This window comes from Lynx rufus, unplaced genomic scaffold (genome assembly GCF_022079265.1).
Source record: "Lynx rufus isolate CCGP_SWC_20201006 ecotype Redwood Valley unplaced genomic scaffold, mLynRuf1.p SCAF_7, whole genome shotgun sequence".
NCBI classification, from domain to species: Eukaryota; Metazoa; Chordata; class Mammalia; order Carnivora; family Felidae; genus Lynx; species Lynx rufus.
Genome location: NW_025814889.1, coordinates 27,917,148 through 27,932,738, shown reverse-complemented (window position 1 = coordinate 27,932,738; position 15,591 = coordinate 27,917,148). Strand labels below are relative to the sequence as shown.

General features: G+C 43.2%; 1 protein-coding gene across 3 annotated transcripts in view; it reads left to right on the top strand.

Moving 5' to 3' along the window:
* The window catches only part of ZNF438 (zinc finger protein 438), a 134,099-nt gene extending 118,860 nt beyond the window's left edge, over window positions 1-15,239 (top strand). For all 3 annotated transcript variants that reach the window (XM_047065207.1, XM_047065208.1, XM_047065206.1), the window contains 2 exons: window positions 10,021-11,839; window positions 13,462-15,239. In XM_047065207.1, coding sequence (XP_046921163.1) covers window positions 10,021-11,839; window positions 13,462-14,083 — 2,441 coding nt within the window. In that variant the 3' untranslated portion in view covers window positions 14,084-15,239. The remainder of the gene's footprint in view (window positions 1-10,020; window positions 11,840-13,461) is intronic.
* Window positions 15,240-15,591: the final 352 nt, after the last annotated feature.

Genomic DNA, 15,591 nt, shown 5'->3' with positions numbered 1-15,591 from the left:
TGGTGTCTCTATGTTATTCAAGGTGCATCTTGACTAAGAAATAAGTGACAGTCAAGATTTACAAGCAGGAGTTTTAGGGAATAATTATGCACATGATAAAGGAATATGTAGTCCTGTGTATTTGCACTTTCAAATCATGAGCTATTTGACATAAAGGCTGAGGTATAGAGGAACTTGCAGCAGAAAGTGTTATAAGTCACTGTGAGTTGAAGATAAATCAGAAGTGAAAATAAAACATCTGTAAAACTGTGCCATAAAGCAGTGGAACAATTATTTCATTTTTTAAAGAGGCGGTTTGCATACTCCTTAAAAATGTCCATTCTATAAAATAAATCTACTTTTGAAATCACAGTATAAAAATAAGAGGATCTTTGTGATTCCATTCCCTTGCTTTTAACCATACTGGTGTTGAAACATCATGATCCTTACCACTTTGGTTTCATAATCCTGGTATTTTGACCAAAGGCAAGAACCTTCTGCCTGTGTCCTCATTTAATTGTTCCAACTGACTGCACATTTGCATGGTGAAACCTTATCTTTCTGTTTATCCCACTAAGGAAAAGGTTTTCCTCACCAACTGTCATCTTGTTACTCATCCTGGATACTTAACTGTTCCAACTGATATTAAAATATAAGATTAAAAGGAAGGGGCCCATTTTTAATTTGTTCATGGAAGAGTTCTTGCCATGAGATATCATAGCAGCTTCCTAAAGCTCTTTCACAGGAGATGTTTCCTCGCTCACCCATTGTGTTGAAAAACAACTGACTTGGAAAATGTCGGAATCTCCTGGAAAGACAGTGTGCACAGGTATTTGCTAGTGGTAGAACATCAAATGAAATGATTTGCTGCTTTTACCTTGATGAAGTTCAGTTATCAAGGTCTTCTGAATTTCAACTATGTGACCCAACTGAATCTTAATAATCCTAATAATATTAACAACAAGATGAAGAATGAGAGAATGGGGTTAATAAGGCATTTCAAAAATTTCCATTTGTCTTGCTTTGTGTCCCCCCGTAGGTCATTAGCTTTTAGTTAAATTTTCATGCTACTTAGTCATTCTTAGATTTGGGTAAAGATACAAAATTGACTGTTTTCTAATAATGAATAAGACCTAGGGCATGTTATCATTTTTTGGCCAAAAAAGATTAATAACTTTGTATTCCTAAATGTATTAAAAATTAAAAGATTTCATATAGTTTTCAACTGCTTTTCATCAGAAGTACTGGAAATCAAAAAGTCCTCCCAGAAATAAGGACTGATAAAAGGACTGATAATTAAAATGGAGAAATTCATTGAAATTGAGGATAATTAAAATGTATTTTAAATGATAATGCATTTTAAATTTTCATTTGGGACACGAATTATATGGCTCAAAAAGAATAATAAGTTACTTGAACTTAACAAACCATATTGTATTATTTTTCCTTGTATTGCCATTAACATTTTAGTTAATTAGCTTTTAAGTTCTTCCATAAAGAATGCTTGTTTCCTCTTGCTTCCTGATACATTTACATGTCTAATTAATTCAGTTTTGTGGGCTCCTCTTTCAGTGCCCAACTTTTCTTTCTGTATTCAAGCTATCTTAAATTTCTTTCTTAATGATTTCCTCAACAAAATACTGAAATCTACAAGAACGTGCTTTCAAAATTGTGGTTGACTTGCCCGTACCCTCTGTGAGAGTCCACTTATTTTTCCTCCTGAATCAAACAATCACATGGCCATTGCTCTCACAGTCCTGCAGACCTGTGGCCAGTGTCCCCAGTTCTCCCCTGGGCCCCTTCCCTTCCAGGGCCATGGAGACCTGGAGTCACCCCCACCCCTGAAAGGTCTACTAGGGGAGCTATTTTCTTCCCAGGCAGTGTTGAGAACAACAGCAATTAGCATCAATACTCAGTATAAACAAAAGCAGGGAGGAGTGTCCCCACAAAACAGCTCTTTAAAATGCACATATGTTAACTCCTATTCACTGTAACTGTTCCTCTGATTAGCACTTTGTCAATGGGATGTGTAAAACTTCGGGGCAGGGAGTAAGAGAGGGTGATAGGATTGATCAGATGTAGGGAAGATTGAGCTGTGGTAATAGGTGGCTGGAGAAAGGGAGGAAAAAATGCTTTACAGTTCTAGTAGGACCGTGATTCACAAGTTATAGCCATTTCTTCCCTCTTTCCTTCATTTACCTCTCAACAAAGAAACATCAGTTTAAGGATTCAGTACTATTTCCATATGATTAGCATTCAAGATTTGTGCTTTTTTTTTTCTACCCACCAAAAATAACTCAGGAACCTCATGCTTTTTGTCAAGAGAAAGTGCAAAGCTAATGTCTGCTGAGTACCTAACTGGTAGGCACTATCCTGGCACTTTTCCTGGGTCCTTTTTTCTTTTAATCCTGTCCATGACCTTTGCAGCGAGATACTCTTATGCCATTTTTGTAAATGAGAACAGTTAGGCTCACTGGGAATGACTTTCCCAGCCCACGAGACAGAGCCAGGAGTTGAAACCACATCTGACCCCCAAAACCATGTTTCCACTAGAGACCGTGATAGTGGCCATAACCGTGCATTATAGCTCAGGCAGCATGTAAAGGTGGAAAGAGACCTTGGAGGCAGCTGGGCCAAGGCTTGAGTTCCAGAACTGCTACTTACCAGCTTCGAAACCTTTATCTATAAAATGTACATACCAGTAATTTCTAACTCGTTTTTTTTTTGTGGAGATTAAATGAGCTAGTGCATGTAAAGAATTCGATAAGTGCCAGGAAATAAAGAAACTCTGGTGCTCCAAAAACAAGAATTCCCTTTCTTGCAGAGCTAGGTAGTGAATTCACTGTTTGTCAAGACAGCTCTCAAAGGTGTGTCCTGAAGGGAGGATGCCTGGATATCACTAGTGGTGTTACAGGAGGGAAGGAGAAGGCCTTAGCTATCTTAGCTGCATAGCTCTGCACAGCAGGGAAGTGTGCAAAGAGAATGGACAAAAATGGGCTCCGGATACAAGATCTGCGATTAGGAAGTGCTTATTTCCTTTGTATAGTATCAGATTGCTAGAGATCTGGGTCCTAGATGTACTGACTCAAGGAGGTCTTAGTGCTACAGATAAGTGGACTAGAAATGGCACCCTGAGTCTGTAGACACAAAATACACTGGTGCCTGTTGCCAGCACATGTTACAGGGCGCTCTGTAGTCACTGCTCCATAAATTCCTGTGGACTCGCGCTGCAGTGCCTGGACGGCGCCCTGGGGAGAAGGTGGGCGGTAGCTAAACGTGCTTATAGGTTTTTCAACAAAATAAGCTGAGCTCCCTTGGGTTATGAGGCATTTCTTTTATCTCCTGCTTCTCCAGGCTTTTACCATATTTGTTTTAACCAGAGACCATCTTGGGAAACAGTTTGAACCCCAACTGGAATTTCTCATTAGAAAGCCAAGTGAGAGGGAGAACAGGGATGCCAACAAATAAAATTAAAAATAGGGTCTTTCAGTTTAATAAAATTAAAACCTAAACAATGTCTAAAAGTTTTGGCACTTCTGTGGCTAAGACTTTGGCAGGACTTCCGTTCTGAGCCTCGGTCCAGGGAGCCCGTTTCAAGAGCAGGGGCTCTCATCTCTGTGCCCAATCACTACTCCATGCTGAGCAGCAGGCCAGTGGGTCGAACAGATGGGGTGATGGAACTGGGCCCAAACTAATGAAGGGACGAGTGGGAACAACTTTTGAGAAGCCACAGAGCAGGCCATGGTTCTGCCAGTGGAAAGGAGGGGGTGAGTTGTGGGCAGGCTTGTAGAAAACTGCCTGCCCTCGTACGTATTCCTTAGTAGCATCTCTGCCAGCCTTGTCGTGAGGCAGTGCGATCGGGCTAGCTTGCATGCTGACACTGAGTACCATTAGCCCTCATTCTGCCCTCTGGGTCTCTGCCTGTCCGACCAGTCCTCTGGTGGTGACGGAGGAGGACACACATTGATTGCACTTTCTCCAAACAACTATTATCTGGCAACTCTACTGGACTTGTCAGAGGCCTATGGATGTTAAGGGCAAATTCGCCTTAAAAAAAAAAAAATCTGCTTTTACCTTCAAATGACTATTAATTCTTCATGAATTCTCTCCTAACAAGTGGGCTTTCAGAAAGTGTCATTTAATTGTAATCGAATTTTTGGGATATGTATGACAAGCCATTTCTATTTCAAATTTCCCCTTTTGTCTCTGCAAAATTCAGAGATACCACTGTATTTTGGAGTTAATTAGGAAAACTTGGTATATAATTTAGCCCCTTTGAGGAGAGAATGAAAGAGAGGAAGGTCATTGCTTCAGATCGGAATGGAGATCTGCATGACGTGGACTTTAGCACATTACTTAAGTCCTCAAGTCTTATTTTTCTCAATCTGTAAAAAGGGGACAATAATATTTATTTGCAAAGCTTGTGTGAGGGTTCAATTAAAAGACCTAGCACAGATTCTAGCCCTAATAAGGACTCAATGCCTCCGTGTTTCCCTTTAATCCACGGTTCTATCGGTTTTTCACCAACTGTAAATGTCACTTTTCAAAATAGTTTTTTTTTTATACACTTAACGTAGTAAAAACAGCCCATATTTAAAATCCTAATATTAAGTTTCACATTGTATAATTGCACAGAATTAATTTTACTGAGTGCGCCTTTTATGTTTTCAGTTAATAAAAGTCCATGTTTAGTGCCTGAGAGTCCTGTGAGTCTCTTTAACAGTGTTATGGGAAATTTTGCAGGATTTCCAGAAATTATGAATGTCACTGGAAATTTCTACCTCTCATTATTTAGTGCACACTTCTTTGAGATCTATAATTCAGTAGGTGACGGGGAGGGTTTGTAGATCACACCATCTGGGGAGGCCTTGTAAATGTGTGTGGACCAAACCACTGTAGTAACTGCATTGCCAAGAAAGACTTCCTACAAGCACACATCCTAGTATTTCGGAGCTTTAAAAACTTAACAGCATTTTCAGCTTCTCTAAGGACTCCTATTGTTCAAACTACTTTAAAAAGAAAAAAAAAAATTCAAACCTGTGGTTATTGTAGCATAACTGACCTTTATTGCAGATTGCCTCGTTTTCTCCTGAAGAGTCTAGTGTTTGCAGGAACAATTCTCAGGACTCCCATTGTCCTTGGGAAGTAATGAGCTCTAATACTTCTCAGTGCTTAACTTTGGGGGGTAGTTATGCACGGCCTGTCGGATTATTAGATTACTTCCCTTATCGTTAGCAATTCTTGTCCTTAAATAGGCAAGGAAAATAAAAACAGAAGACACCGTGTGTAAGGTAGACACAGTCATTTATGCAAAGACACACACTTACCCACCGTGACTGTCCCCAAAGGTACCTCTTTTAATGACAGATTCAAAAGGGAAACTTCATTTTCCTTGCATTCATTCAGCAGATAGGTGTGAACCTCCTGTGTGCCAGGGGCAGAGAGTATTCGCTGGGAAATAAGCACATGTCCTATCCTGACCTCTTAGTTTCCTTTGCCCCCAACCCAAAGGCGACTTCCGATGCTAGTTTCTTTTGTTTACTTTTAGAGATATTCTGTGCCTGTAAAGAATATATTTGTGTGTGTACCCCACTGTTTTTTTAATCTAACACAATAATAATAATCTATACATCTCATATCTTGGAGAGTATTCCAGATCAGTCTACCCCACCTTTCTTTTTTACTGTTGCATTGTATGGTTGGATATTTACTTTATGAGTACCCTGTTGCTGAACATATTTAAGTAATTCCTAGGGGTTGTTCTTCCGTTTTCGGGCCTTGCCCTCGTTCTCCTGCCTTATACGTTTCTTCTAATGCATCACTCCATTCCCTGTTGTTCCATCATTAATGGTTCTGGTGGTGCAACACCACCTTCACAGACACCCTCACCCTTGTCTGTACTTCCTGATAGATCCAGGCCAACATGAGTAGGTTACATTTATCTAATAAGGCCTTATCTTTCACCCCAAAGATTTCTTATGATTATCTTATAATTGTTGATCATGAAGGCAGTTGATCAACTTTTCTACCCCAGGATCCACTTGGTTGAATTGCAGCAAACTTGAGAGTTGACTCTGTTTGGCAGTCATCTTACCTGTCACTTATGACTCTCATTTCCGGTCGCCCAGGCTGCTCACAGCTCAGTGTTCTCCCTTGCTGGCACAACCAGTTACCCTGAGGGGTTTCCTTCACTCCCACATCAGAGTTGGCCTCCTTTTCCTTTGAATGGCACTGCTCTTCCTGTGTGATTTTATTTCCACTGTAACGTAGAAACTTTTGAAGATCAATCAAAGCACATTAACTTTAAATGCATCATAATTAGCTCGCTCCCTTTTGGATGGCTCTGTAAAATATATCTAGTTTCACTTCTGGAAACCTTAACTGTCAGAAGGTTGCTTTCTTAGATTTGGTCATAAAAAATAGGAAGCCCCTTCCCAACTTAAATCTTCAGAGACTTCGAAGTGACCTTGACCACTGGTTGTTGCTTCAGCTGTACCTTCTGGTCTTTGTTATTTCTGCTCTTCTTCATGTTGACATCACCATCCTCTGCTTCTGTGGTTCAGTTTTTCCATTTCCAGTTGTCTGTTCTCTCTTCACTCCAATCCCTGCTGTGTCCCTCTATGGATGTCTGTTTTCTTTAAAGCAGTTTCTTTTTCAGAACTTGCTTGTTTCTCTATTTTGTCTTGTACCTGAGCAGCATAATTTACCATTCCCTTACTCCCTCAGATGGCCAGTCAGTGGGCATCACCTATTCTCTTTATATTAAAGCGTTTTAGGGGCACTCACGGTTACTCAACTGGCTGGACATCCGACTTCAGCTCATGTCATGATCTCATGTCCGTGAGTTTGAGCCCCACATCAGGCTCTGGGCTGACAGCTTGAAGTCTGGAGCCTGCTTCAGATTCTTTGTCTCTGTCTCTCTGTCTCTCTCTCTCTCTCTCTCTCCCTCTGCCCCTCCCCTCTTGCACTCTGTCTCTCTCTCTCAAAAATAAAGAAACATTTAAAAAAAATTTTTTAATGAATAAAGGGTTTTATTATGGTGCTAACCCATTTCCTTATTTTTTAATTTTAGAAATTGGGAAAAGTTAAAGGTTGCTTTTAAATTGTGGCCCTCTTTTCTTCTTTTTTTTTTTTTTTAAGATGATTTTCTAAGCTCAGTCTATGAATTATTTTAGCTATTAATCACATAATTACCACTTACAAATTCAACAGATAACTGTGACATTTCTGCCACATGCCTAACACTGTTCTGGACCCTGGAGACATGGACAAAATCTCTGCCCTCCACGTCACCGACGAAAGGCAGTGGCCCATGATGTAATCTGTAAGATGGAGTAAACGCGCTACAGAAAATTATGACTGGAAAGGAGGGAAGTTCAGAACGGGGGTAGTTTTTAACTAAGGTAGTCAGAGAAGAGCTCCCCAGGAAGAAACCATTTGACCAAACTTGAAGGAAACGCTGCAGCAAGTAGTGGGCATTTATCTGGAAGGCAGAAGCTCATCCTGGCAGTGAACACGGCAAGTACAGACACTGAGAAAGCGGGTGTGTGCACGTGGAAGGAACAGTGAAGAAGCCACTGCGGCTGGAGCATAGCTTAGCTAACAAAGGAAGTCAGTCAGAGAGGTTCCCAGGAGCTGAGGGCATGAGGCTTTTCAGGCCATTGCAAGGACTCTGACTCCGGCTCGGAGATGAAGAGCCCTTGGACAGTTTTGAGCAGATGAGTGAGGTGATGGGTCTTGTGCTGTGATGTATTATTGTCACATATTATTTCAAGAGGATTTACAACTGATTAAGGACAAAGCAGCTTTTCTTCCTGTTCTTTTGTACTCAGTCCGCTGGGAGTATGCAGTAGACGTTTTCTCTTCTCTTCCTTCCTCAGCCTCGATTTGTTGTGTAGATTCCAAGACCATTACTATTGTTAATGTAATTATTTAATAAGCCTTGTCTTTAAGCAACCAAAAGCTATCAATAATGTTAAGCTTTCTGTAAACTCAATCCCAATTTAACATTTATTTACAACTGACTTCAGCACTTCTTCCGCCAAGATGAGAAGACAAGGCTAAAAATGGAAGGCATTTACATTTAAAGTCTATAGATAGAGAACCAAAAGATAAATAAAAGTATGTGGGAAGAAGAAGCAATCTGTAACAGACTGTTGTGAGATGATGGACCAGTTCATTCACCCATGAGCTTTGGGGTAACAAAGCTAAAGAGGGTAAGAACAGATCCCACGGTTCTCCTGACCTGAGTTTTCCCATAGCGCTAGTCTTTTTCCTTCTTACCCTAATGCAAGCCACCATGTGAAACATGTTTTTAACATACTTTTTCTTCACCGAAGAGGGATTACTTTCTAGAACAAGCTGATCGGTATACATTTCAACCTTATTCCTACGCTGCTTACTCATGCGAGGAGTGTCATTTTTGCCAAAAGAAACAACCTTCTGCTAAAATTGTTAGTTCAGTAACTGTAGACGTTAAAATTTAGGCTGATTTAAAATTTTTGTCTGTTTCAGTAGATGGAAGTAGATTGCCAGCTTCCTAAGGTAGAACTTGTGTCTGTTCATCTTTGTATCGTTGGGATCCCTGGAAGAGTTCTTCAGTCCTTCATCCACAGCTCCAGACTCTCAAAAGCCCAGAAAACAGAAAATGTGATCAAAAGTTGGAAACCAAAGCTCATTCAGAGGCAAAACCTGAACAGAGCAAGACTATTTTAAAAACCCTCCGTTTGTCCCACTTTTTGCGAATACTCCTATATTTTACTACAGAAGTGGTGGTAGGTTTAAATTGGATGCTCTGCAGACCCTGCTGGGTGTTACTTAACATTTGGCTTATGCATCTCGTTACTTTTCTAAAATTTGAAAGTGTAAATTGCAAAATACATCTGCCCCCAAAGGCTTTAGAAAGGGGATGTGGGCCCGTCATAGCCAATCCCTCGAATAGTGTAGGTACCTAGCAAGCGTGAGTGGGAGTAAAGTTTGGCTGAAATGAGGAACTTAGAAAAGGGGAACTTTACTGCAGCCAGGCCTTGGGCCTTGAGGTCTCAGGGAATAAAAGATGATTCAGTTCTTAGAAGCAGTGCATTGAAATGTTGCCTTAATTATTCTCTGAGAATAGTTGTACTTGGTCTTCAGTTAACCTAGTAAATAAGGAATTGGAAGTGTTATTGTATCAGTTAAAATTGTACCTATTAGTGTCCTAGCAGGTGCTTTTTACGTGATTCATGCCTTTTTTATGTTGTCTCTGTATCTTATCATTTTCTATCATTTTGTTTTTATTCAACATTTTTTAAGGTGTCACATCAGCTTTTTTAATGCTGGTGATTTAATTGCAAAAGCACACATAAACAGTTTGAAAGGTGTGAGAAGAAATTCACAAGTCACACGGGAAACAGCAACAAAGCTAGCATTCAGTGTGGAAATTCCTCCACTGTGCAAAACAAACTGCACCGGCCAGTGGGTCAAATGGTGCGTCCTGAAAGGGAGTGAGAAAGGAGCTTGATACAAGAAACATTTGTTTCCCACTGAAGATACACTGGGATATATGGATCTGAATTAAATAGAAGCTTTATGCTCACGAAGCTTAAGTTTAATAGGGAAAACAAGATATGTCTATAAAATAAATGAAATACACAGCGGAACATACCAGAGGACAGTCTCTGCAGCTCGGGAGGGCGGGAAAGGAGACCAGGAATCGGAAGTAGGTACGTGGAGAGGATGGACGTGGAATATGGAATGGGAAAGACAGAGTCCAACTTTCAAGAATCTCTGTGTTGAGTAGGAAAGACACACAGATAAATTACTGTGGAAAGTGGTAAATGTTATCCTGGGGGCTTTGGAACCATAGCAGAGAATAATCCGTCCTTGGGAAGGTGAACGGGAGTTGACTTTAAGGCTGGGTGTTGAGGAACACAGGCATTTGCCCAGAAGGCCAAGGGTGAGCCTTGGAATGCATCACAGGCAGAGGAAATGATGCTTATTTGCACTCTCCACAATAGGACAGTTACACCAGAGTGACTTTTTATACTGCCATTGTCATTGCAGGTGAGTCCAGCATCTCTTCTGGAACGATTCAGAGTGGGAAAGGTTTGCAGAATAAGAGTCAGTTTAGGACCATTGCACCAAAAATCATTCCCAAAGTCCTGACATCCAGAGTGCTGCCGTGCCCTTCATCATCACTCTCTGATCAGGTGAATCCAGGACCCTCCATCAACGCCAAGCCTCTGGGGGTGCCCACCCAAAATTACGCTCTGATGCAGGTTGCTGGACAGGAGGGGACGTTTTCTCTCGTCGCTCTGCCACATGTCGCCTCCGCTCAGCCAATCCAGAAACCCAGACTGGCGCTGCCTGAAAATCTGAAGCTGCCTATTCCTCGATACCAACCCCCAAGAAATAACAAAGGATCAAGAAAGAAACCCACTCGGAGTTCCTCTGAGAGTGGTGCTGGCATACCTCCTGCCCAAACCCAAACGTCCCTCTCCCCACCTGACCTTCCCAAACCCCCACACAGACCTGGTCAATCAGAGCAAGTGCCGTCACTAGACCCAGGCTCGTCCAGCATCAGCATGGCGGCACTGACCAACCATGGTGGCCCCGGAGACTCTCCACCCCCAGGGGCCAACGACCATGGAGATCTGAACCCTTCTGCCACCCCGATGGTATCCACACCAGAAGAGCCCTCAGCCAAGCCGGGCCTCGCAGTGACTCCAGGGAAAGCAACCTTGGCGAGTGAGGAAACCTGCAGTAAACCTTCTCCCGTTGCCAGTGGGAAACGGAGAGAACAAGCTGATCTTACAAAAGCCATGACCATTTTATCACCAGCTGTTTTCAGCAGTGCAGTTCAGCTGATCTCTCCAGTCCCCAGAGGTAAACTGCCCATCCTGCCCTATGCCAGAGGGAGAACAGCGGAGGTGTGTGGAGGCCAGTCAGACGTGAGCCTCACAGATGGCTCTGTGCCCGGGCTCAGGGCAGCCTGTGGTAAGGCATCCTCCATCCCAGAGGGCTTTACTGCAGCCACCAAGATGCTCGGCAAGACACCTGCTCCACAGAGCCCCTGTGAAAGTACCTTTTGTGCGGCCACCAGACCAGATCTCAGCCACAAAGCAAAACTCAGTGGTGGGGCAGCAAAGAGAAGAGTAAGAAAACGAAAGGTACCAGATGAAATTTTGGCATTTCAGGGAAAAAGGAGGAAATGTGTCATTAGTAAGTGTAAAGATAGTAAAGAAAGAGTAAAAGCCGATCCGCAAGAATCCAGTGACCAAAAACCAGGGTCTCTGAAGAAATACCGCAGCATTATGCCCAAGCCTGTGATTGTCGTGTCTGCTTTGGCTCCCCTGGCTTCTCCTGCAGGCGTGTTCCAGCCCCAGACACCAGGCAGCCTCGGGCAGGACATGTTGTTAAACAGTCCCCTCAGCCCTAAGTATCCCGGCTGTAGGCAGGATAGCGGCACCTCCCCGAAGCCCGGCTCTGCGCTGAGAAACGGACTCTCGGGCATTAAGAAACCGTGGCACAGGTGTCACGTCTGTAACCACCACTTCCAGTTCAAACAGCACCTTCGTGACCACATGAACACACACACTAACAGACGGCCTTACAGCTGCCGAGTCTGCCGCAAGGCCTATGTACGTCCCGGCAGCCTGAGCGCACACATGAAACTCCATCACGCGGAGAACCGTCTGAAGAAACTCGTGTGCTGTGAGTTTTGTGCGAAAGTGTTTGGCCACGTCAGGGTCTACTTCGGCCACCTAAAAGAAGTGCACCGGGTTGTCATCAGCACGGAGCCTTCCCCCAGCGAAAGGCAGCCAGGGGATGTGTCAAAGAACAGAGGCCTGACCACGCGAGGGCCGGAGGGACCCGTGGAGAGGTGAGTGCTAAGGGGACGGAGGCCTGGCAGCAAGGGGTGCTTGGATTTGGAGAACAGAGCGGTATTTCCTCTTCAGAAAGATGGGTCTGTAAAAACATTCCTCAGATCAACATTCTGGAAGGTCGTTACCTCTTCCTCCATGTCTGTGAAGAGTGATCTCATTTCTCGTCGCTTTCTGAGCAGTGATGATTTTTTAATTCCTCTAATCCCAGTTAGCTGGGGCACAGACACCAGTTTGCAGTATGCTGGGGTCACAGTGAGAGAGGATTTTTGCATCTGAAATAGGAAATATCACTGTATATAGTTCCTGGTACCCTCTACAAGTAATGTTCCCAAACTTGTGGCCACAGAATTTATATCTAAATGTCATTGTTTGCCCCAGAATATAGTCTGACCCATGGTAGGGACTCCGCGTCCCCCATATTGACCATACTTTCAGGTCCCAGACCCAGCCCTCTACAGTTGCACTAGTTTTCCTGTCAGTCCAGATTAACATCTCCCGTGTCATCATTGCCTTGTGCGGGTACTGATTTCTGGTGTTACGAACAAGCGGGCTCTGTAGTTTGAAAGCCTGGCAGGCTGGGCTTAGAGCAATGGGTCTGCCAGGGAAACCCCAGCAGTCCACCTGCTTTCCACTGGATGATGGAGGGAGAGTCACTGAAATGAACTGTCATCAGCACCATGAAGATTAAACAATTCTAAGTTTAGGTTCTCTGTCCCTCATCGTTCTTAATCGTCCTAATTGTTCTCAATACTTTCTATTCAGTTTTGGTTTCTGCTCCCACCTTCATTTTAAAATCAGGGGTGCCTGCCCTTTGTCTTCCTGGCTTTTCTAGAGTTTCTCTGCTTTTCTTCAGACGTTCCTATCCACTGAGATATGTCTGTGCCTTTTATTTTATTTTATTTTATTTTATTTTATTTTATTTTATTTTATTTTTAATGTTTATTTAGTTTTGAAAGAGAGAGAGAGACAGAGTGTGAGCGGGGGAGGGACAGAGAGAGGGGGAGACACAGAATCCAAAGCAGGCTTCAGGCTCTGAGCTGTCAGCACAGGGCCCGACGTGGGGCTCAATCTCGTGAACCGCTAGATCATGACCTAAGCCGAAGTCAACACTCAACCGACTGAGCCACCCAGGCGCCCCTGTCTATGCCTTTTATTAACACATCTAGCAGCCACCGTAAAGAAACCTCTCTTCTGAATTGTTTTCTGTAGTACATTTTGATGTTTAGGTTAACTGTCCAAGCTGCATTCAGTGCTCAAGGTTAGGAAGGGCAGCAGCGAGTGGGTGGTGTGGCTGAACAAAGCGGGTCCCTATGGTGCCTCACTTGGTACTACCTGACTCTGGAGTAGATAACACCTAGCTGGTAACCAAAGAATAGTTAGCTCCCCTGGGGGAGAGATAGAAAGGGAAACACTCTTTCACTGGAGGCTGGTAGCTTGAGAATGGTGTGACCCCAACCAGGAGTGATAGTCGGTGTCCACCGTGGTCTGCACTTCCCGTGTGCCGTTTCCCCCGTTCCCCCCGTCCTTCACCTCACTGGGCGTGTTCTAGATCCCTAAACAAGAAGTTCCAGTTATGTTTTGCGTGAAATCTTACACACACTGTTTTCCCCCTTTTCAGGGAAAACAAGTCAAGCCTAGAAGAAGACCTCCTCCTAACCCAGGCGGACGAAGTCAAATTACAAATCAAATGTGGCCGTTGTCAGATCACTGCCCAGTCTTTTGCTGAAATCAAGTTTCATTTACTTTACGTTCACGGAGAGGAAATTCAGGGCCGGCTGCAAGAGGAGATCTTACCGGGAAGCACAGGAGCTCAGGAAGAACTGGTGAAACACACCGCTCCTTTCAGGAAACAACATCCTGAGAGAAGGAGGCTACTCAAGCGTGCTCCCCCTGATGAGGACTTAAATGCATTTCCTAAGCTGAAAAGGCAGCTGTGCCTTCATCATCACACTGATGTGGACAGGTTCAGGAAAATGGAGGGAGCCCAAGCGGGACCCAGGGAGCCGCTGCCAGGGGCGGTCCCCCGAGGCTCTGCGAGTCCCAGCCCCCACACTCTCCTCTTTGGGGACCGTTCAGGCTTTAACTGTGTCCTCTGTGCACAGACGCTGGCCAGGAAGGAAGAAGTCCTCCAGCACTGGGAACAAGAGCACAACTGTGAGGACCCTCCCAAGCTGTGGACGATTTTAAATGCATTCTCTAGCCAGGGGGTGACCGGACCTCCCGGGGAGACTGAGAAATGAAATCTTGGGGGTGGGGGTAAAGAGAATGCTGCTTGCTTGCTGTCTCTTTCTCTCAAAGCCCTGCATTTTTATGGTGGTGCTTAATTATAAAAGTCAGACAAATTAGGATCAGCATTAATGAGCACAAGTGATTTTTGTACATAGTTTTATTTTCTTACAAAATATATATATATATATATATGCCTTTGGTGTATATTTTTCTAACCATATGCAGTTCTACTTTAAAAGTCTATGTACTAACCATTAATGTCTTAGACTTTGAGAATAAAGAAAAAGACCAAAATTTGGCAATTGAAATGTAAAAAATTATATAGGCTGTTCTTCAAGTACAGTGTTCAGCGTGTTTGAGCGTGCGCATATATCATTTTGTTCAGCTGTTTGCTGTTTAAGTAGACGGACAAATGTGAGCCAGACCAGTCTCAGCCACACGTATGGTGTTGATATTTATCAAATTCTCTGGTGTATTTGAATAGGCTGTAGAGCAGTACATTTAATAAGGTTCTCATCTACCATAATTTAAAATTCCATGTTTCCTGGATTTTTTCCAATATTTTTGCTATTTTCTTAAATGTACGTTGCCTTGAAGATTAGATGTTGGTAAGTCTTACAGCTGTAGTGTTCCATATCAAAGTAATCAAGCATTTTTTAGTACTTCAGCTAATAAAAAACCACTTTTTGGTTAAAAGTTCTTCTCAAATAGTCTTTCGGGCCAGGAAATTTACAACCTGGAAAGTGTGCTAGACAGTTCAGCCCAGATGGCTAGGTGTCTGAACCGCTCACCCTCCCTCCCAAGGAGCTTCACAGGGTCATCGCTAGCTGATCAATTTTCGATGTAACTGTGCCTTTCAAGCCCAGGGTTCTCTTTGAAAGCCAAGAGTAAATGATTGCCTCTTAAATTCCTGGGAACCAGAAAAGTTGCCACTTGGAGCTCCTGGACATCCTGGCTGCAAAATCATTTTCTTAGAATGGGGGAGTTTAAACAGTCGTCCAGCTGAGGTTCCAGCCTCTGGGTGAAAGTACTGTGCATGTGGCCAGCCCCGTCTGCCTGAAGCACGGCCCAGGCGTCGTCACATGTTTCTGTGCTACAGGAAGTTGCCGAACCAGGAAGAACTGAATTCGAATTGATAAGCTAGTGGGTTTTAAGTCATCTTTTTTTTTTTTTTTTAATGTCTTATTTTAAAAGAAAGTGTTCATTAGCACGATTTGGCTCAAATTTTCCAGAAAGTCAATTCTTGACTTTTTGCAAATAGTTTTATAAATTTGAGACTATGAGGGTAGGCGTGGAAATCTCTGAAAGATTTTGCTGCCGTGGTGTGTCGATCATCGTGCTTTACCCAGTTTGAAAGAGATCATATCAGACCTTCACTGTTTGATATTTTTAGAACCAGGTTAGTAATGAAACCACTTTGCCATTCAGTGCAGCACCTTTTGGGAAGATTGGTCTGAAGGCACTAAAAGTGAGATCAACCAAGAATACTACTTGAATTCAAACCATGAAACTTGAATTC